This window comes from Pan troglodytes, chromosome 1 (assembly GCF_028858775.2).
Source record: "Pan troglodytes isolate AG18354 chromosome 1, NHGRI_mPanTro3-v2.0_pri, whole genome shotgun sequence".
In the NCBI taxonomy this organism is placed as follows: Eukaryota; Metazoa; Chordata; class Mammalia; order Primates; family Hominidae; genus Pan; species Pan troglodytes.
Genome location: NC_072398.2, coordinates 79540235 through 79563960, shown reverse-complemented (window position 1 = coordinate 79563960; position 23726 = coordinate 79540235). Strand labels below are relative to the sequence as shown.

Sequence of the window (23726 nt, the reverse complement as noted above, 5' to 3'; positions counted from 1 at the left end):
TTTCCTCACAGTATCACTCTCTCCAAACAAGTCCTCCTTCCCCTGCCCTTCTCTATTCAGCTTGGGCCACATCTCATTTTGAATCTGCTTCTCATCTCTAGACCATGATCCCCTTCCCCTGCCCGGTAGATTTTTTAGGACACTGTCTTTGAAGTCATCTTCTCAGCTAGGTTCAGTGGCTCAAACCTGTAACCCCAGCACTTTGGGAGGCTGAAGCAGGTGGATTACTTGAGCTCAGGAGTTCAAGACCAGCCTGGGCAACATGGTGAAACCTCATCTCTACAAAAAAATACAAAAATTAGCCAGGCGTTGGGGCGTGTGCCTGTAGTCCCTGCTACTTGAGAGGCTGAGGTGCGAGAATCGCCTGAGCCCGGGAAGTGGAGGTTGCAGTGAGCCATGATCACACCACTGCACTCCAGCCTGGGTGACAGAGTAAGACCCTTTGGCGGGGGGGGGGGGGGGGGGGGGAAGCTACCTGCTTGAGAGGCACAGACAAATAGCCAGATCCTGAACTTTTAATAAGGTATGTCTACACTTGCTGAGAGCACATAAAAGGGATCAGAAATGGAAGAAGGGAAAGAGGCATGGAGAAAAAAACTGCTTTTGTCCTTTGGCTATTTTAAATGAACAGAATAGACCTTGTCAGGTGCATAAAACACACAGGAGTCCTAGTTAGGCTCTTTAATCTGCAAAAGAGAACCTTAATCCTATCTTCTATTTGGTTGATTGTCAAAGCCTTTGGATCATCCTTTGTCTGTAGATTATCTACACTCTAGGATTTTGTCAAAGATTGCAACCTTTAATTCTCTGCTGTCCAATTCTTATCTATCTTGGTGAAGTGACATGACATTTAAGGAGAATTGTCTGAGGAAAACTCCGTGCTCTTGATACATGGAGTTTACCTTCATCAGAGTCCAACCATTAGAGAGCTGCATACCTAGACTACATTAAAAAATGAGTAAAAATTATTTCTATTCAATTGTGTTTACTGTTATATCTTAGCTATAATGAGAAACATTTTAATGCAACTTTTAATCTATTATTTTATGCAACTTTTAATCTATTATGCTGGTTATAAGAATTTTATCAAGGATGCCATCTACTGTATCACTCAGCACTCTCTTTTGTAGAACTCATTAAAGAAGTTCCTCTTAGATCTTAACATCAGGATAAATGGTGCTTTCTTTTTGTAGATGATGTAAACTTCACCCTGACATATTTCCTTTTTTACACTGACTGCCATAAAGCTTAGGACAAAATTTGAAGACAGCCTTACAGGGTCGCATGGTATCTACTTATCTGTGGCTTTATTTTCTTTGTCCCCATATTCTATCCCAATTACATAGACTCCTTGTTTTATGCCTTTATAACTTGAGAAACTGTCTCAGATCCTTTGTATTACTGAGTAAGCTGTAAATAAATACAAATACTAAATAAAAACTAAAAGTTGCATTTGAATTTAAAATTATATGAGCATCTTTTTCTTTTAAAATTAAAAAATAACCAGGTACTCCATAATATTTTACTATTTAATTTCTCCCATGATTCTGTATTTGTGTTACTTACTTTGAGTGTGTCTCTGACCTGGGCTCTGATAATAGGACCCAAAATCCCATCTTCTTTCATATTGGGATTCACTGTATGTTTGGTGAAGGACTCATCTTCGTACTGTGTGTACATAACTTTCTTATAATGTTTTCCAATTTGGTTTGAGAAATTATCCAAATGCTGAGACCTGTATTTTCTTAAAGTGAAGTAAAAAAAAATTAAACCACTTTCTCAAATAGAGATCTCGGTAGGATGGGGAAACCCTTGTGCTTAAACATTCTGCTCTTAGATCAGCTAACATACTAGTTCTCTAAAAATTTCTTAGTGTAGTTTGCAAAGTCCTTATGTTTTCTGTCTAGTTGGAAAACTGGAAACTTCTGATTTGTCTCCTGCATCACTGATAAAAGTCATAGGTAACTGGTTAGAAGCAGCTACTTAGATCTTCCTGTCATTCTTATTGCTACAGCAGACATTTGATATCTCTGGGAAAAGGCCTATAGTGGCTGAAAAGATACTAGGAATTTTTCTAAAGTCTGTCCTATCACTTATTCTGTGATAGCCTTTTTGGTTTTAAAGGTATTTCTTAATCCCTAAAAGCAACTTCCAACCCCAGGAAACATTTACTAGCATTGTTAATCATAGTTCTGTGCTATTGGGCTATCTCTTCCACCATCTAGCCAATTCTCTGAGCTGACTGAAAAGCAACCTCCTTCACCCATCTTTTGTAGCTACTGGGATAAATACTTTGGGAGCAGAAACATGAACCACTTTTCCCCTGCCCTCTTTATTACCTTAGTTTGCAAAAGCAACTACATGCGGCCAAAAAGCACATTTTAAAAAGCTCAACATCAGTGATCATGAGAGAAATGCAGATCAAAACCACAATGAGGCCGGGCGCGGTGGCTCACGCCTGTAATCTCAGCACTTTGGGAGGCCGAGGCGGGCAAATCACGAGGTCAGGAGATCGAGACCATCCTGGCTAACACGGTGAAACCCCGTCTCTACTAAAAATACAAAAAATTATATTTTTTGTATTTTGTATTTGTGTTGGCGGGCCCCTGTAGTCCCAGCTACTCGGGAGGCTGAGGCAGGAGAATGGCGTGAGCCTGGGAGGCCGAGCTTGCAGTGAGCAGAGATTGCGCCACTGCACTCCAGCCTGGGCGACAGAGCGAGACTCCGTCTCAAAAAAAGAAAGAAAAACGCAGTGAGATGCCCTCTCATGCCAGTCAGAATGGCAATGATTGAAAAGTCAAGAAAGAACAGATGCTGGCAAGGTCATGGAGAGAAAGGAACACTTATACACTCTTGGTGGAATGTAAATTAATTCAGCCATTGTGGAAGACAGTATGGCAGTTCCTCCAAGACCTAAAGTCAGAAATATCATTTAACCCAGCAATCTTTTAAGATGGCATATCATTTTATGAATTTATTTTGCCCAGTGGAAAGCACTGACTGTTGCCAAACACTCCTGGATTCCTATCTCAGTTCTGTCAACAATTCTATAATCTTGGCCAAATTTTTTTTTGTTCTTTTTCCTAGTTTAATTGTTTTTAATAGAAAATGCATTCACATAATTTTTATTACAGTGAAAACTCTCACTTTTCTCTGATGACTCTCAAAATGACCTCCCTAGCCCTCCCTGAATTTTTAATAGAAAATACATTCACGTAATTTTTATTACAGAGAAAACTCTCACTTTTCTCTGATAACCCTCAATGGACCTCCCTACCCTCCCTGAATTTTCTAGGTAGCCATATATTAATTTCATGCGTGTAATTCCAGAACACCTTTATGTCTTACAAATAAGAAAATATAAATATTCTTATCCCTTTCACTCCTTTAACAAAAGGCAGCTATATATACACGCTATACTACATCCCAGCTTTTTAATTTAATAACATATCTTGGAGAACTTTTTGTATTAGTACATATAGAGTGTTTGCATCCTCTTTTTTTGATGCTTAGTATTCCATTGTATGAATGTATCATAATTTATTAAACTAGTTTTCTACTGATGGACATTTTGAGTTGTTTCCAGTCTTACTACTACTAACGTTGCAACAGTGAATATGTTGTACATACATCATTTCACCTGTGAACAAGTGTATCTGTATAGTTAGATTTCCAGAGTGAGATAGCTGAGTCAAAGGGTATATGCATTTAGAATTTTGATACATATTGCCAAGTTATTCTTCAGAATCCTTTTACCAATTTAATCTTCCACGAACAATATATGATAGTTCTTTTTTCTCACAGCCTTGTCAACAGATGATGTCATCTGGACTTGTGAATCTGATAGATAAAAGTAGTATTCCCATGAAGTTTAATTTGCATTTCTGTTATTATGAGTGAATTTGAGTAACTTTTCAAGGGTTTAAGAGCTATTTGAATTTCCAAATCTCTTAATCTCTCAGACCCATTTCCTCATCTATAAAAAGAAATAAGAGCAGTATCTAGTTTGTAGAGTTGAAGTGAAGCTCTCAGAAAGGGATAATACAGTGCTTGGCAATGGCAAACATTCAACAAAAGGTAGCTGCTGTTGTCATTTTTATTATTATTAGGCTGAATTTCTTTGGTGATTTGGGGGTAATTCAAGATTAATTTTTACAAAAAGACTTGAATAGAAACCAATACATGTGTCCCCTTGAGAGCTGTGAACTTACAACATTTCACCCCAACCATCTAGGACCCTATGGAATGTGTCTTGAACCTTTGCCCAATGGTATGAACCCCAACAACTCACTTGTCCATATTCGCTGGTATTACAGGTGCATAGTCCCAAATGACTTCCTCTGCAGCAATGAAGTATTCCCACCTCTTCATGTGCCGCCTCTGCTCACGAGTTATTTTCTTAAGATTCCTGGTTTTCTTTGGGCAGTTTTTAATGTCAATGTAAGCCTGCATCCCAGCTGAGTTAGGACAGAAAGACAATGAAATAACTCAAGAGAAGAAATTATGGTTGATTGAAATGCATATCCTTTAAATCAACTTGTGGAAGGTTTATATTAATATAATAAGAGTGAAAGTAATGCTCAGGCAATTTTTGAACATTTTAGTTTGGAACTCTTTAAGTGGCATCCAGAAAAGGCAAGAATTTTAAAAGGGGGAAAAGGAGGAGGGGTTAGGGAAAAAATTTGGAAAGATTCCCTTTATTTCTTCATGAGCAGGCAAATTTCTAATAATTTTTAACTTCTTAAGACCTTATGAATTAAGTCTTGTTAAATTCTCATTTTTCTGTCATCTGTCCCTTAATCTATAAAATGAAGTAGCACCAGTACCTAATAAAATTGTTGTGAAAAATTAAATATTAATAACAATACATAATGCACTTATCCTCAACAAAGAAACAAAAGTTACATTGTTGTTTTAATATTATTGGGAACTCTATCTTCCACGGATATCATGATGGTTTTATTACTTCAAATATAATTTTGACTACTCATGTGAAAAGAAACAGAAATGATCTCATGAAGTATCTCTTCCTTATATGTGTTGCTTATACATTATTTTGGTAACAAAATGATTTCCTATTGTGATATCATTTCCTTAGATTTTAGTCTCCATTTATATGAACTCTAATCTCAACAGTTTTAAAGCAAAAATGTGTAGTAGAACAATCAGTTATTTTGTTTACACGATACCACATAACGTGGGTTGATTTATTTTCCCACCTGAATTCCCCAGTGTTCTTTGGAGCTCACCCCTCAGTATATGCCATGTATGATCCATTCAACACATATTCATTGAGTTCTTCTCTGTGCTAGACTTTGTGTTCATCCCACTGTAAAGGTTAATGTTTTCATGCTAAACTTTTACACTTTCTACAACTTAGTGCTTCTGTAAATTTGCAGTTTGTCTTGTGCTAGCATCTAGGTCTTTTTCTCTGGCTGCATATGAAGTAACCCGAAGAAAGAATATCTCTATGTATGCATTTGTTTTCTTCCTCTTTTCTTCTTTCGAGGAAGTTAGAGATCTCTTTAGCTTTTGCTTAATTAAAAAAAAAAAAAAAAAAACCTTTGCCAATTCCTTCGCTTTCTCCATCCCCAAAGAGCAAGTTATAAATCTAAGAGCAAAATATCTAAGTTTGGTTGTTAGGAACCGAGGAAAGTTTGTCTGCGGTGCAGGTGGCTTGAAAGGGCAAGGGAGAAAGAGGGAGTTAGTGCATGGGAAGAAAGGATTCTGCATTGAGAAGCAAGACTGTCAGGAGAGTTTCTTGCCTTGCAAATGTTTTGGGGTGAGAGAAGATATGATCCACTTTCCCTCTGGGCCCACAGTCATATTTGCGGTAGTGGATGTAGCACTGACAAGGGTGATGGCTGAGACCTTATGATGGTTCTGCTCCAGGACCTGGCCGTTGAAATGAATGGAGAATAATTCTGGCCCCGAGCTCATTCCCAGCAGATGCCAGCTGATGTGGTCATGGGCACAAACTGTTATATCTGAGAGAGAGGGAGAGACAAAGGCCAAAATAAGCATTCAGTCAAGTACTCTGTGATCAAACATTCACTCACCAAGTGTATTGAGCACCTGCTGTGTGTCAGGCATTGTATAAAGCTTTGAGGGAACAGACACTCCAGTTGTAGTTTGTGCCCTGCAAAAGCAGACATCTGAGTGACCAGCAAACAAGCAGTGACAACTCATTGTGATAAATGGCATTATACAGGTAACAACAGAGCTTAGAGATGGTGGATGTTAACTCAGAAACACAGGGATTGCTAAAGGATTAGGCCAAGAAGGGAACCAAGAAGGTAACCGACTGTTCTGGTCTGAGGGGTTTCCCAAGATTCAGGACTTTAACTATTAGAACTGGTAAAAAGTCCACGGCAAAATGGAATGTTTGGTCACCCCAGTCTGATCTCAGCTGGAGGGAGTCAAATCACCAGAACCGCCAATAGGGCTGAGTTCAAGCACTTAATCCTCTCAGCTCTCTAGCTCTAGTGGTCGAAGCTCTGCCTAAGGGAAGAAGATGTGAGGATTTTCAATTGTTATTTTTACTTACTTTTTGATTGTTTTAATGACAAGTCAACGAAATCACTTTGGGGTTACACACTCTCCTTAAAATGCAGTGTACAAGTCCTCATTATGCTGAGCCATTGGGAGCTTTTCATGGAAGGAGTAGTGATAACTGAATATAAAAACTTAGTTTTGCTCCTTCTTTGCTCCTACAGTCACTGGGAAAATGCTCATTTGCTCTGTGAGGAGACTCCATCCTTGGCTTTTAGGTTTCTGTTTTACATCTCAGATACATAATCACTAGATACTAGATAATGGGGCTGAGAATCAGTTCCTTACCCACACAAAGGCTTGTTTTTTTTAGGAGACCATTGCAACAAAGCCAGGATTCCTTGCATCACTAGGAGGCTTTGGTGGAAGCATTTATCCATGCCAAAGAAATGCTTATATTGAGTTCAGCAATTAACATATCTGTGTTAGCATGTATCATATGTATTCAATTTATTCTGCTTTATAAGGCAGAGGGTTTTTACAAATGTTTACTATTCTTAGTTTCTACTGATGGTCTTTCCCTACCTTGTCCCATTTACCCCCAATTATTCTTTTGGGAGCTATAAATTCGTAAACTCTAAGCTCAGATCAATTTATTTTTATTTTTGTGCATATGGTTTTGCTTTTCTTGGCATCCACATACTTATACAGATTGTTCACTCTGCCAGGAAATAGATATTAGGATAAATGGTTAGTCCACTTTTGTAAGTAAGCACATTGAGACAACTAATTTATCCGGGGCCACAGAAGGTAGAGAAATGAGTGAAGTCTGAACTCAGATTATCCAAGGTCAAGGTCAGTTAACTAAGCCCCAGTTTTTACAAGCTCCCAGTATTGGAACTTGGGATCAACATTGGGAGTCATATGAGTATATTTTCAGAAAACCAGGTGGAAAATGTAGTCAAATGAAATAGAATACAATTTAAAAACACTACCCAGATCTCAACTCTTAACAATATTTGTGTTTTAGTAAGTGAAGCTATTTGTGATTTTCAGATGGCATTAGAGAATAACCTCTAAGAAGTTTAGTGTTTTGAAATATGGTTTATTTAGTAAAGTGGCATTTTAATTTTTTAATGTTTTTCCCTCAGGCTAGTATCATATACCCTGGATCTTTAGTTGTAGGTCAGTTCTACCAGAGAGAAATAGAAGAGATGTGGTCTAAGTGGGAATCAGTTATTTTTTCTCTTAACGATTGCTATGATTTTGCCTTCTCATAAGTGCCCAAATGCAAATGGAAAGAGAAAATATTCTAGATGCCATTGAATATTACTCTTCTGTCGCCTTTTGAAATGCTGGGTTTTTTTGTGTGTTGAGGATTACTCCTAATCTGTTCATCTTTATGCAATCTTCCTGCTGATCCTTCCTGCTAGGGCTTGTCCTTGAAGAAGGCATGGTCATCACATAGAGGAACTGCAGAACTCGGAGAGAGTGGCTGAGCTGATACCTTAAGGTCTTATTCAAAGTACAGGCCAAGGTGAAACCTACTCAGATCACTATACCTAACAAGGCTGCACATTTCTTCTCTAGCTTCTAATTTGTCTCTTCTATTTCCTGTTTAAAAAAAAAAAGAGAAAATATTTCCTTCTTGATAGGGAGTTGCAAAACAGTGAGTATGGTCAACTTCTCTAGTGCTTTGAAGAAAACAGGACCGAAAAATTACTAATGATTTTACTGTTGTTTAATGGTACACAGCCCTCGTGTTACCTGGCATTGTCCCATTCACATATCCATTGACCGTGTACATTAGGGATGATGACTGGCTCCAGCTCTTGCTTTCATCAAACACAGCGAATAGTAGCACGATTTGCTTGTCAAACGTCTTCTGTGTCCCACCCTCAGTTAGGGTCCCTATGAAAGGAAAGACATGTTTTCAGTAGCACTGCAGATAGAAGACGCTCATTAGCTTTCCTGGATAGCAAGCAATCAACCATAATGATTTCAACTTGAAGAAATTCTTATTTTTTAAAATAGCATATTTATCAAGTAATAATGGTTCTAGGGTTATTTAAAATCTGGTGCCACACTGTCTTCTTTGATACCTTCTTGCTTTGGGGAACAGGCTTTATTTCATCCAGCTTGGGAAGAAAACATTTGGTGACTCTCAAGACTCTGTACAAGTATCCATTTCCTCCAGTCTCAATAGAAGAGTATATAGATACGTTAGCTCAGTTGGTAAAAGCATCATGCCCCAAGTTTAATGCTGTCATCTTATTTGTATATGAAAGGGGGCATTAGATAATTGGGTGGAAGTATCAGCATTAATCCATTCTCACTATGAGAAAAACATGCTGCTGATGGTAAAATGCAAGAATAGTCTTTTGTAAGTTTTAAGGTTTTTTTCAGTACCATCACAGTATCTTATATATACCAGGAAATGGAAAAAAAGTCTTTGTATAATGAGTAAATACATTGGGCATGTATGTAGGTATGGTCTGAGTGTGTGTATAGGCAGATGGTGAGTCCATCAGGTTATTTCCCATGCTGTGGCTCACTGTGGTTGTTTGTTTTAATGAAAGATGGGCTGGATTCTCATGGGATAAAATGAAAATCCAAGCTTGCTCCTAAGAAGCCCAGCCAATAAAAGTTCTTGTAAAGTCACTTGAGTGTGTTTGAAACCTACCACCCAAAGTTTTCAACTTGTTTGTAAGAAAGGAAGCTGGCATTTCACGTGTTTATAGAACAAATTACCAGCCCAAACCTCAGATATGTCAAACATGTTAGCCAAAGTTCTTTCCAAGAGCTCTTTCAGCAGAGTATAGGCTACTGTATACTTTCTAAAAGACTTTGGCCTTGAGGTAAATGTTACAGATCATACAAGCATGACATCAGAACATACTCTCAAACAGGAATTTGCCTGGGAGAACCTTAAGGACTGAGATGAAGGAGGAATGAGAAGAAACAGAGGTGGATCCACACCCTGAAATAGCAGGTGTTTTTTTCTCTTGTCAAACAATGATCTGGTCTCCGTGCCGTCTTCCTCTGCTTGATGTACAAGAAGTTACCAAGATGCTCCCCAGCTTTGTCCCATGACAGAACTCCTGACCATTCCAACATTTAGTTGTTGAATCTTTTGGTGGGGGTGTTCTTACCTTTTTTACAGATAAGCAGGGGCCCAATCAGCCCAGAGTTGAAATCCTCGATCAGATTTTCATGGGAGTAATAGATGTGTGTGAGGCATGGAGGGTCATCATGGGTGGGTCCACTGTCCTCACTGATACTCCATTCATAGGTGTATTCTCGGCCTGGAGCCACAGCGTCGTCCATCTTCTCCGCAGGGAATGTGTGGTCAAGGTAAGAAGCACCTGGAGGAGTAACAGCCATCAAGATATGTGGGCAGTTTCTGAGGATTGCGTTTTCACCACTCTCAAATCTGGGGATAGCTAAGATGAGCTCTCTGGAGATGCATATGTCCTTCAATAGTGAACTTTTATTATTTGGAAAGATTCACATATGCCCATTTCTATGCTCATGTAGTTACAAAGGCTTTGATAACATGGTGATCTTAAGAATAACAAATGTTATTTGTAAATTAAAGTTTAGCAAGTTAATTTTCCAGGGTACCTGAACAATTATTATTTAAATATAATCAGAGAATTGAATCGCCTTTGATTAGTAAACCATCTCAGAATATAAGAATGGGTGATATCTTCTTTGTGGTGTTTAATAAGACATACTTAGCCTATTAACATGAGATGGGAGGATAGTCAGAGCTGTTTATGTATTATTTTGTTTTGCTATTTCAGATCTTCTTTCCAACTGCTGTGATCCTCAGCTTTGTTTTATCTCTTTATTTCATCTTAGCCATCTGATTATCTCGATTTTTTCCCCCAGAGCCACAGCGTCTAACTCCCCTATGCAGGCTGGTTGTCTGTATGAATATGAAATGTGTCCATCCCCTGAAACTTAGATGTCTTACTTTGTACTTTGTGCACCCAAAGACACATCATTAACACCTACATGTATATTGGACTTTCCCTACTGATAGGAGAGGGAGAGGATGAAGAAATTGGTCTTCCTTATTGAAGAGAAGGAACTGAGATACTCAATATTAAAAGAAGTGTAGAGGGTTGGGTGAGGTTTTCAATAATAAAATGGAGCAAGTGAGGTCAGGAAGGGGAGAGGTGAGTGCCATAGATAGCCAAGTGGAATGAACAGTTTCCTCTGCCTGAGGAATTCCTCATTTAATTAGGTGAAAGATTCCCTATCATCAGCTGGTGACAGAATTTCTCTTTGGGATGCAGTTATTTTTGTTTGGTACAATAACTTGATAAATTCTTTAAGAGAAGAAGGTGAGAACATCAGTGTGGATGTAGGCAGACAACAAGGATCTGGGAAAAAAAGCCTGAAATGTTTTACATGATGGGGTAAAAGGCCAATAAAACTACTCTTACTGAAGCAACTACACTTTTTGAAAAGTGAAATGATTAATCCTTCCCCTCCCCTTCCTTTCTCTTCCCTTTCTTTTCTTTTTCCTTTCCTAGTTTCTTTTCTTTTCTCCTTTCTTCCTTTCTTTGTCTTCTTCCTTCCCTATTCCCCACCCTCCTTCCCTCTCTTTCTTCCTTTCATTATCCTCATTGAGGTATAATTTGCATATAATAACATTTACCACTTTTAAGTACAATATTTGCTGAGCTTTGATAAAAACAATTACCCAGTCTTATAGCTATAGTTCCAATCAAGATAGAGAAGAGTTCCATCATTCCAAAACATTTCTTCATGCCATTTGTAGCCAATGCCCTCCGGGCCCAGACAACCACTAATCTGCTTTATTTCACTATAATTTGGCTTTTCTGTAATGTCATATCAATGGAATCATCATTACACACCCTTTTGTGTTGGATTAGTGTTAGCTGGTATGGTATATAATTTTCTATCCTTTATTTTTTACCTATCTTTGTCTCTCTCATTAAAGTGGATTTCTTAAATTCTGCATACAGTTTAGCATTGCTTTTTATTCAATCTTATTTGTTTCTTAATTGTAGTGTTCTTTCCATTTACTTTTAATGTAATTGATGATATGGTTGAATTTAAAACTGCCATCTTTATATTTATTTTCTATTTGTCTATCTGGTCTTTATTCCTTTTCCCCTTCCTTTCTGTTTTCTTTTGGATTGAGTATAGTTAGTGATGTTTAATCTCCATTGTTGCCTTCTTAGCTTTGTTTTCTTAGTGGTGCCCTTCCGTTTACAATATATAGTACATTTTTAACTTGTCACAAACTTCCTTCAAATAATATTACACTATTTCACTTGTAAGAACCTTGCAATAATATATTTCCATTTCTTCCCTCCCAGCCTTTGTGCTATTGTCATACATTTTATTTATATATACATAATATACCCCACAATAATTGTTACTATTTTGCTTTAACATTTAGATAATCAATTGCCTTTTTAATAGATTAAAACAAGGAAAAAATTTCTCTATATTTATCAACTTCTGGAACTTTTCATTCCTTCTTATGAATCTAAATGTCTCTCTGACATAATATTTCTTCTATGTGAAGGAGTTCCTTTAACATTTTTTTCTGCTCTGTTAGTGAGAAATTCTTTCTGCATTTGTATGTCTAAAACACTCTTTATTTTGCCTTCATTTAAAAAAGACGTTTTGACTTGGTATAGAATACTAAACAGACAGATTCCCCTATCTTCTACCCTCCCAACACTTTAAAGATGTCCTTAATTGTCTTCTGGTGTGCATAGTTTCTAACGATAAGTCTACTATCATTTCTTGGTTTTGTTCCCCTGTATGTGGTGTGTGTTTTTATCTCTCACTGCTTCCAATATTTTCTCTTTATCACTGGTTTCCAGCAACTTGATAGTGATGTGGCTTGGTGTGGTTTTCTTCATGTTCCTTCTTCTTAGTTTTGTCAAACATCTTGAATCTGTTGGTTTGTAGTTTACATTACATTTGGGAATTTTTCAGTCATTATTTCTTCAAATACTTTTTCTGTTCCTGCTACTTCTGGGATCCAATTACACATATGTTAGATCACTTGATATGGTCCCACAGTTCACTGATGCTCTGTTCACTTTCTTCAGCCTTTTTAATCTCTGTATTTCACTTTGCAGTTTCTATTGCAATGCATTAATATTTTCTACTATTTCCTTTCACAGTGTCTAATGTGCTATTAATTTCATCCAGTGTTTGTTGTATTAGTGGTGTCCTTCAGTTTATAATATATAATTTTTTATCCTTTATTTTTTACCTGTATTTTCTATGCTTTATTTTTTACTTTTCATGTCAACAATTGTATTCATCTACAGAAGTTCTGTGTATGCATATTTATATTCTCTATCTTCATCATGCTCATGCTTTTCTCTGCTTTCTGGAACATATTGAGAAGATTTATGATAGCTGTCTTACTGTCTCTGCCTGCTGCTTCTATTCTCTCTTTCACTTCTCAATCTGTTGAGTTTTTTCTTGGTTATGAGTCATCTCTTTCTGCTTCTTCTAATGCTTGTTTATTTTTATTAACATTGTGAATTTACATTGTTGTTTGTTGCATTCTTGTTAACTAGTATTGAGTTTTATTCACAGTTAAGATACTTGAAATCAACTTGATTCTTTCAAATCTTATTTTTTATTCTGTTGCCTCCTCAGCAGCCTGTAGTCTAATTTTATCCATCCACTGTTTCTAAATCCTTCTGACAATTCTATCCAGTGCTCATTTATTAGGAGGTCTTTCTATGTTTGATGGTAGGAACATAAACGATTACCGGCCCTGAGTAAGGTCCAGGGACTGTTCCACCTGTTCCTTTCAAGTGACATTTTTCTTACCCTCAGTACTTTCCTCACATGTATGTGCAGATCAGTATTCAACTTGACAAAACCTCTCTGTAGATTCTCTAGAGCTCTTTCTCTGTGATTATACTGTCCTCTGCAGGACTCTACCCTAAAATCACAAATTCTAGCCACTTGAGCTTCTCCGAAGTCCAAACTCTATTTCCTCAACCCATAGAGACTCTGTCTGGGTTCTCCCTGCTTGTGCTGTTCCCTGGAAACACTCTTCAAGCAGTAAGCTTAGGTGCTGATAGGGCACATCTGGTTTGTTACTCTTCTTTTACTGTCTTGAGTTGTCTGTCATTCGATGTCTGAAAGCTTCTGTTTTATATGTTTTGTCTGCCTGTCTAGTTGTTGAGAAAAAGGGTAAATCTGGTTCCTTATGTTCTGAAGCCAAAGTCTGAGATGCTAAATTTCCATATAAAATAATTTTTTACATTACAGCAATGTCAGCTTCCCTTCTTTAATTGTACCTTTCCCCATCCCAACTGTGGAAAATCTATTCCACTCAAAACGCTTTGCATGAGTTTGCATGGCATCAGCATATGTTTGGATTCTCCAGGTGGGAGTGGAAAATAAGGCACATCCATTCAATAGCAATGAAGGATTCAGGTACTACAGTAACGTGCAATGTATCTCATGAGGTTCTGAGCATGGAAACCATAAGTTGAGTAGGTATATCTAGATTTACTTCTTGCATAAAGTCCTTAACGTGGACCACAAGTCCATGTATGATTTACCTATACTTCTCTCTTCAGTCTTATCATACGTCTTTTCTCTTGTTTACTATGGGCTCCTTGTCCCTTGGGTCCCCTGTCAGTTCCCCAGACATCCAAGTTCTGTCCTACCTCAGGGTCTTTGCAGATGCCATTCCCTCTGCCTAGAGTGCTCTTCCTCCCGTCTTCCTTTTGATAAATATGTGCTCATCATTCAGACATCACCTTGAATATCTGTTCACTTCTACCTTTATCTCCAATTCTGATACACATTTTTTTCTTTTACAGCACCCATCACAATTTGTAATTAAATGCCTGTGAGATTATATGACTAATTCATTTTCTTCTACTAGATCATAAGTATTTGTGTCCTGCACATTTTGGTCACCCAAGTGTGAGTTCCTCAAGGAAAAGTGCTGGATTGTATTTGTCTTAGTATCTCTGGTGCCTTCCATAGGTACCTAGAGAAGCATGGAACATGAACATGAAGAAGATGCTCAGTGAATATTTATTAAATTCCTAAAATTTAAGGTCCTATGGGCTACAGCCTAGGTCAACAAGTCAAAGCTCATGGCTGTGTGTTGTTACGATTGCGTAATGTTAAAATAGATTAAATGCCAACATTAAACATCCGGAGAAATTATATAAGAATTTGGATTACTGGTTTCTCTTTAAAAAACAAAAACCTGGAGATCTGGTTAACAACAGGACGAAACTCCTGCACAGAATTTTGTTGGATCTGGATCTTAGCTGCCCTTTTCTGCTTTCTGATGATCAGTCCTTACTGGACCAATTTTGTTCACTGAACTACTTATCTGGCTACTATAGGCATCTGAGTTTGTGAACTTTGCGCTAGCATAAAGTGGACTTTGTTGTGTCTTCCCCCAACACACCCCAAAGGATAGCTTGACACTAATAACTAATATTTACTCTAGGCTGTACTTTCACTTTGATAATAAAACTGTCAAGAGCTGAGAAATGATAAAAGCTTAAGTCACTTCCTGTAAGTTATAACATAATTCTAGTCTATAAAAGAAAAAAAGTTTATGGAGAAAGTCTCCATTAATAAGCAGGAAGCATTATCTGTGAAAGATTACAAAAGAGCTTTGGTAACAAAGCACAAACAGGACTGATAAGGAGAGTTGCCCTCTCAGGTCAGAACTTGTGTATTAACTGAAATTAGCATGGCTAGTTGATGAGCTGCACCATCTACCTTGAATCAAGCATGACAGCCCTTCTTCAATGCTTCTTGCTACATGGCCTCATAAAGTTGAAAAATGATGTTTCTGGACAGGCAGCTTCCATTGTTTCAACTGTTAAAACATCACATGGGGTTTCTATAGTAGAAAATGATATTCTTTCCACTGCCTTCACAAGCTCCCCTAAGGGCAAAACATTATATTCTTTGCAGGGTAGGAGATAACTTTTGAAGTTCTTCCTCCCTTTCTTTTTCTGGGTAAATGTGTGCTCATTCTTCAGATGTCAGATCAAATATCATCTTACACCCTTCTTGATCTCTGATTGTGATACCTGTTTGTTTGTTGTTGGTTTTTTGACAGCACTCATCGCCATTTGTAATTCAGTATTTGTGAGACTATATGGTTAACGATACTTTTTTCTGCTAGATAGTGGGAGAAAGCACTTGAACTTCAGGGTCAGAGTTGAAATATCTTGGTGGTTGTATCATTTGCTAACTGTGGGAACTTGGGAAGGTTTCTTGAAGTCCCTTTAACCTCAGTTTTTTCATTTATAATTTAAGATAATATAATCCTTTTTCTAGAGATAACTTTATCCTTTTTGATGGATTATGAAGACTGGAAAATATTTGTAAAATTTCTGGCTCCTAACAAATGCTCTGATAGCCTGTGGGAATACATGTTCACATTTTGGTTAAGTATTTTCTTTCCCAGTCATGTTGCAATTAATACAGCCTCTTTCCTTTATGTTCTACTTTAGATAAGATAGATCTTAAGTGTGCTTGAGTTCTGGTAACACATGTGAGTAAGATAGAAATTGGTGATTTTCTTAGTTTGGGTTGCTGTTAACAAAGTACCCTGGACTGAGTGGCTTATAAACAACAGACACTTCTTCCTCACAGTTCTGGAGGCTGGAAGTTTAAAATCAGGGTGCCAGCATGGTTGGGTTCTGGTGCAGGGTCTCTTCCAGGTTGTAGACTGCCATCTTCTCCTTGTATCCTCACATGGTAGAAAGAGGGTGAGTGAGAGGGTCCCTTTTATAAGGGCACTAATCTCATCATGAGGGCTCCATCCTCATTACCTAAAAATCTCCCAAAGGAGGGGGGAGGGATAGCATTGGGAGATATACCTAATGCTAGATGACAAGTTAGTGGGTGCAGCGCACCAGCATGGCACATGTATACATATGTAACTAACCTGCACAATGTGCACATGTACCCTAAAACTTAAAGTATAATAAAAAAAAAAAATCTCCCAAAGACCGCACCTACTAATGCCATCACACTGGAGGTCAGATTTCAGTATGTGAATTTTTGGAGGACACAAACTTCCAATCCATTGTAGTGATGTATCTATTCCAAAGGCGATGAAAGTAAATAAGACTTTTTTGGTAAAAGTACTTTTTTTTTTTTTTGGTAATAAATAAGACAAAGTACCTGCTCAAAATTATCAGCAAAATCAATAATTTTAAAGCAAGGGAAAAATAATGCATAGTCCTTACTTTCTAATCAGTCCTCAGCCCCTCAGTTTAGCTCAGTAATGATTAATATCATCATGATCATGACCATCATCATCCACTAGGTTCCAGGCTCTGTGCTAAATGCCAGAGTACAAATGTAAAGAAGACAGGGCCTGGGCCCCTGAGGGTCTCTGCCTAGTTAACTCTAGGGTACATGTTGGTGCCCTAATTGTGATAGGTTTGACCTCTAGATTTCTTCTAGGGCTACAATTAGAACACACTGTCAATCTGGAATGAGAACCAACCAATGTAAGTATCTAAAACTTGCCCAAGATGCTATAACACTTGTGCTAGGTATAGCAGGGTGACTGATTTTCTAACAATATTGAACCTATCTGTAAACAATCAATGTTTCACACCTAGATTTATTTTAACACATACTGGGCTTAAAAAATTATTGTATATACTTGTGTACATGATATTTTGAGATAGATAATGAAAGGTTACTCTAGTCACACAAATTAATGTCTGTCTAATTGATCAAACTAAATTACTCAGAATTTCACATTCGCCTGTCAGTTACATATAAGATGAATTTCAAATAATTAAATGAATGATGTTAATTAACTTTAGTATACTACTAAAAGTTGAATTATGAGCATCTTGAAACAGTGAATGATACACACTTGTACATAGGATATATTCTATAATTACATTGAGTGAGATGGCTAATGAGATAATTGGGGTGTAATTTTATCAATGCTTTTATTCTTTTCACTTCAAATTATTTTACCTTTAGTCTAGAATAAAACAGGTTTGTTGTATCTTTGATTTTGCAACATACATTAATATAAAGTATAAAATACAAACAGCTATTAAGAGGAAGCATTTGTGAGATGCAGTTTTGGTGAATGTGATTTTGACTTTGTAATCAAAATAAAAAAAATTAAGCTCTAAACTGAAAAGAAGAGAAATGGACAGTGACAACTATTGTGCTAGAGCACAAGAAGTCCTTGTTCAGCTGCTTGCTGGAATAAAATCTTTACACAAGGGTAGCTCTTCATTTATATTTACTCAGTTCTGTTCATTTCCTGCTCAGTCGATAGTCAGCTTTGTATTGTATTTATTCTTGTCATGATGTACTAATTACTTGCCAAAGGCTCTCAGTATTTTTTAAAAATGAAAAATGGTGCATACAAGCTTTGGGAAAGTGAAGTTACATAAAGAGCCTTTTTGGTTACTCATTAGGGTGCTCACTCAGTAACTCTTCCCTTGTTACTTATTTTTGTGAACAACTCTTTTCCTCTCCTAAGTTAATAAACTTAGTGAATGCTTCACTACATTCAAAGATTCAGAATATTCTTTTAGAAGCTATAATGTAGGCAATGGGCGAATCAATGCTGATGTTTTATAAAGAGCTGATTTCATTGCACAGGACTTGCAAGTCTCTTTGGAAAAGGGATCCACATTTTTGTGATTTATTAAATATACAAACTATAGCCGTTATAGTTTGTTTCAGGTGTTTATCATATACTCAAGGAAGTCTCTACATAAGGCCAAAATATTCAGATGAGAAGTGAAAAAATGTAATCACCTACATTAAGTCAAGCATTGGAATGTTTTGGAAAAATCTAGAAGAGCAAATTTTTGTATAGAGAATTTGGCAACACTTAGAAACAACGAACAATGTCTGGCAGAAAACGTGTTTTATTTGGAGAGCTGGCTTACCAGCAGATGGCTATATATTATAGAACTAATTTTGTGACATTACATTCATATGCAACTCATATATTTAAAATATGAGAATATAACTAAAAGAAAAGAATAATATTAAATTCTCCATGAAACAAGCTTTTTAAAGGTAGTTGACCAAAACGACTTTGAAAATTTTACTGAACAACAAACTTTGCTCAAAGGTGCAGCATTGAAGTCAATTTGATGCATGCTAGTTACAGAGTTTCTGAAAATTTAACCTCAAATTGAAACCCTTTAGTGACAGTTTTTAAGTGATTAGTTACAGTTGCAGATACTTTATTCCCTGATCTAAGACAGTCTTATTAAATACATTATTAAAGGAAATGTCCTTACAAGCATTTTTACAAATCACCGTTTGTCCATTCTGTCAAAAAGGGTTATCCAGAGTTGTCTTATGTTCTGTTGTGGTTTCTCAAGCCAGTGTAATACTATCTTAACCCCCTACCACCTATCTCTCAAATACCTACCTCTGAGATAGAGGAATCTGGATTCTCATGTAACTGGCTCAGCATGCAGTTAGTTTATCCCCACTCCCAAAAAAATAGCTCAAACCACAGAGGGAGGCTATAGGTGAGGGTGAGTGTCAGACATGCAGGAGGAGATGTTTTATTTTAATGTAGAGGGCATAATGAAATCAACTTAGAAGGCTTGTCTTTTACCATAAAAGATACTATCTGCTTACTAGATTTGCATCTCATTTCCAAGGTAAAATTTTACTTTCCCTACCAATATGTATTTACCTTTCTTAGATTCATAGGACCAGAGGCAATATTATATGCCAATAATCATGTCTCCAGTGAAAGTTGTGGGAGCATTTTAAGCAATTGCTCATAAATAATTGCTGGCTGTAGGGAATGTAGGGACAAATAAACAGTAAAGGAAGAGGGATAGTGTTGCAAGGTTCATTCACTGTGCAAACAGCCCAGGTAGGGTCCAAAGTCTACAATTCTTACCTCCTCCCTTATTTGAAATGAAACCTGCATGTGACATTTTGATATTTTGAGGTTTCTCCCCCTTCTTCTTTACATTGCTGAGCTTCTGATGCAGTCGTCTAGAAGCCTCATAAGTAGGTGAAGCGGTTGTTCACTATGTCACTGTATGATTTTAAGAACATAGGAGAAACTCCTGTTCCCACTACCTCACCCAGAGTCTTGCCAAATTCACTTTGGAAGAAATCTCAGTGCCACAGTTAATGCTTCATTGTTTTTCCTCAAGCCAAAGATTAAGTGCTAATGCAAGTACTCCTAAGGAAGGTAGTTCATTGACCTATTATCAGTCACTTATACCTTAGTGGGTATGAGTTTGAGAACAGTTTATATAGAAAATAATAAATTTAAAAATTACTTTCTGATTTTTTCTGAAACTAACAAGTTTTAAGATAAATACTAAATTATTTGAACACATTTTAATTGAAGAATTATCTTTACTATCATGGCTAATATTTATTATCTGTTATATGCCAGTCATTATTCTAAGATTTCACGACAACAAACCTGTATGACAGAGACATGATTATTATTACCATTTTACAGATGAGAAAGATGAGGCACACAGAGATTAAATAACTTCATAAAAGTCACTGAGCCAGGATTTGCACTTATTAGTCTAGTTCTAAAACCTGCACATAAACCACTCTCCTACTCAATTATTCTCTCAAAGGTATGATGGCTGGAACATGTAGGAGAAGGAAAGATATTTGTGAACCATGAAAAGTCTGAAATTATTTTAAAATGTTATCATACCAACAACTATTATAATATGGATACAATTTTTTTATACCAGTGCCTGATGGAACTCTACTATACTTACAATGATCTGAACATCAGCATAAGGGGATAATTAGAACCATATTAACATCAGGTACTTACTATTCAGCGGCTGATACAATAACTTGCATGACTATTATCTTTATGATTATTGCCATCATTGTCATCATTATTTATAGAGAGCTTATCCGATCCCAGGAACCATGTTTAGTACTCTACCTAAGTGACCTCATTTAAATTTCAGGCAATCTTATGGGTGGTTATAATCATTTCCATTTTATAGATGAGAAAACTGAGGCTCAGAGATGCTAAAGTCGTAGAATCAGAAATGATAAAGCTCGAATTTTAACTTGTCTGCCTTTAAAGCTTACTTTCTTAACCACTTCACTATGTCCAAAAGTCTAATACTATTAATGCTTCTAGTCTCACCACCACCAAATACCACTTATTGAGTGTCATCTATGTGCCAGGAAGCCTATATCAGGCTAGTTCTATGTCACTATGTCAGTGGCTCATGGGCCAAACCCAACCAATTTCCTGTTTTTGTAAATAAAATTGTATTGTCAGAGGCGGTCTTACTCTGGTGTATGACTTGAGGGAAAGAATACGGTAATAAAGTTAATTAGTTCTGGCATCTGTAACCAAAGCCAAAAAAATAAGTATCGTCTATGGCTGCTTTTGTACTAAAAGGCAGAGTTGAGTACTTGCAACAGAGATCTTATGGCCTGCAAAGCCAAACAAACTTACTATCTGGCCCTTTATGGAAAAATTTACTGACCCCCGCCTTAAACCATCTTTCAATGTATGTATTATTATTCCCATTTTAAGATGAACATATGAGAATTCAGAGAAATTAGATAACTTGCCCTCCCAAACATTAAAGAGTAAGAACCCAGTGAAAAATGCAGGTCTAGAGGACTCCAAAACCTTTTCCTTTTCTTCTCTCAAAACTTACAACAGCAACAATTTTTATAATTACCAGTTGCAAGAGATTTCCCTAACAACACGTGGTTAACAGTATAGTTTTAAATGTTGATGCTGGTATTAAAGACTTAGACATTTTCCCTTTTCAGAAAAATATTAGATTTATCTTACCTTCTGATAATTTACTGTACCTAATTCCTTGAGGATGGATGCTCAAGGGCTTATCTGCCTTATTTTTAAAGTGAACTTTTATGATGTCTCCGACTTCAGCATATAAAGTAGGCCCAAGAAGTCCTGTGAAAACAAATATTTAAACTATGTCTGTATTCAGGGTCATCAAAGGCAGAGTTGCTAAGCAAGAAAAACAAACAGATGATACCAAGAGTGATTGCTACCATTCCTCCTGGTCCTGAGGCTGACTCGCTTATTTTCAATCTAGAAGGTTTTAGCAGCTCATTAACTCAACATTACATGTACACAGATCACAACAGAATGGTAGAAACACTTGTCCTGGACCCAAAAGAAGTCAACAGAGTAGGAGAAATAGTTCTGACCAAGTCTTGCCCACTTTGACCCACTGTCATTCCTTAGCAATAACTTTCTTTGCTTAAGAAAGATGTTCATTTCAATTACAGAGGGTGATGCGAGAGGGTAGTTACTTTAGATTTCTCTAACATGGGTGTGCTCAGAGACCTAGATGAATTGAGGAACCAAATCACACAGCTCTCTGGCTCTGAGGCAGGAGTAGTCTTGATGTATCTAAGGAACAGTAAGAAAAACAGTACGGGAAGAAAGAAGAGATGAGGTGGATGGTAGGTGTGTAGAACAAGGGAGGCCCTATGGGCTATGGTAAGAACTTGAATTTTCTTCTAAGTGAAATGGGACATCACTGGAGCATTTTTTTTTTTTTTTTTGAGATGGAGTCTCACTCTGTCTCCTAGGCTGGAGTGCAGTGGTGCAATCTCAGGACCCACTGCAACCTCCGCCTCCTGGGTTCAAGCAATTCTCCTACCTCAACCTCCCAAGTAGCTGGGATTGCAGGCATGCACCACCACACCCAGCTAATTTTTGTATTTTTAGTAGAGATGACTTTTCACCATGTTGGCCAGGCTGGTCTCAAACTCCTGACCTCAGGTGATACACCCGCCTCAGCCTCCCAAAGTGCTGGGATTACAGGCATGAGCCACCATGCCTCGTCTAAGTGAAATGGAGCATTTCTAAGTAAAATGAAAAACCACTTTGTACAGCAGAGACATAGTATAACGTGTATTAAAAGTTCATCCCAAAACAAAAAATCATCATAGCTGCTGTGTAGAGAATAGTCTGTGTAGGGACAAGAATGGAAGCAGAGAGATTAGGCAGTATAGGAAAGAGACTGCAGTGTACTGGGCCAGCACATGTAGCAGAACGTGATGAGTAGTGATTGGATTCTGGACATTTTTGTAGGTAAGGCAAACAAGACTTGCTGATGGATTGCATGTGGCTTGTGAGAGACAGAAGTCAAGGATGACCTCAAGGTGTTTTATCAGAACAACTGGGTAAATGATGTTATTAGTTACTGCAATGGGAGAACACAGCAGAGACAGGAGGTTATGGGTGCAGAAATCAAGAATGAGGTTTTACTTTCTACATGCCAGGCACTGTGTTAGAAAGTTTCTGGCTACCTGGATCAAATACAGTCCCTGTACTGAAGGAACTCACAAGCTAGTTTGGAGATAGATGTATGATAGGAGCGACTGCTGAGATATGGGCAAAATATTACAGAAGAAGAGAGGATGAAGCACCAATTCTGTCTGGGGAGTTAGGGGAAAAGTTGATGGCTGAGTCAGAATTTGAGGAATTATATATAGTCAGCCCTCCATGACCATGGTTCATATTCATGGTTACACATCCATGGAGTCAACCAATTTTGGATCAAAAATATTCAAAAAACAACAATAAAAAATAACACAACAATAAAAACAATACAAATAAAACTATAACATAATAGCAATTTACATAGTATTTACATTGCATTCAGTATTATAACTAATTTAGAGATGATTTAAAGTATATGAGAGGATGTGCATAGGTTATTGCAAATACTATGACATTTTATATAAGGGACTTGAGCATCTGCAAATTTTGGTATCTGTGAGTAGTCCTGGAACCAATACCCTGTGGATACCAAGGGATGACTGTACTAGAATTTCCAAAGTGTAGTCCTTGGAGTCTCTGCATCAGAATCACCTAGGGTCTTAATAAGAGGCAGATTTCCAAATATCACCTCAGCCTCAATGAATCTGAGTTCTGGAGGTGAAACTTGGGAATCTGGACTTTAACGTGTGCTCCTCGGTGATCTTGATGTCTTTGAAATCTTGAGAATCTATGACCAAAAGCCCCATTCCAGACAAGTGACAGAAATCAACTACTGTCATTTCTGAGCCATCCACAAGTGTCATGGGATTGGCTTCTCGCCATTAGGCGTCCTAGAAGCAGGAGAAGGAAGTCACAGCACTCATGGAGTTCAGCCAGCATTTGTTTGCAGTGGTGATGATAATCATAATAGGGCTTTCCTGTACTGTTTCCCTTA

General features: G+C 37.3%; 1 protein-coding gene across 1 annotated transcript in view; it reads right to left on the bottom strand.

Annotated features, from left to right (window-relative positions):
- F5 (coagulation factor V) overlaps window positions 1–23726 on the bottom strand; it is a 72521-nt gene that overhangs the window by 36926 nt on the left and 11869 nt on the right. The window contains exons 3-8 of the mRNA XM_016932051.4: window positions 21326–21448; window positions 9645–9857; window positions 8260–8403; window positions 5766–5987; window positions 4292–4457; window positions 1567–1744 (exon numbers count right to left, since the gene is read on the bottom strand). Coding sequence (XP_016787540.3) covers window positions 1567–1744; window positions 4292–4457; window positions 5766–5987; window positions 8260–8403; window positions 9645–9857; window positions 21326–21448 — 1046 coding nt within the window. The remainder of the gene's footprint in view (window positions 1–1566; window positions 1745–4291; window positions 4458–5765; window positions 5988–8259; window positions 8404–9644; window positions 9858–21325; window positions 21449–23726) is intronic.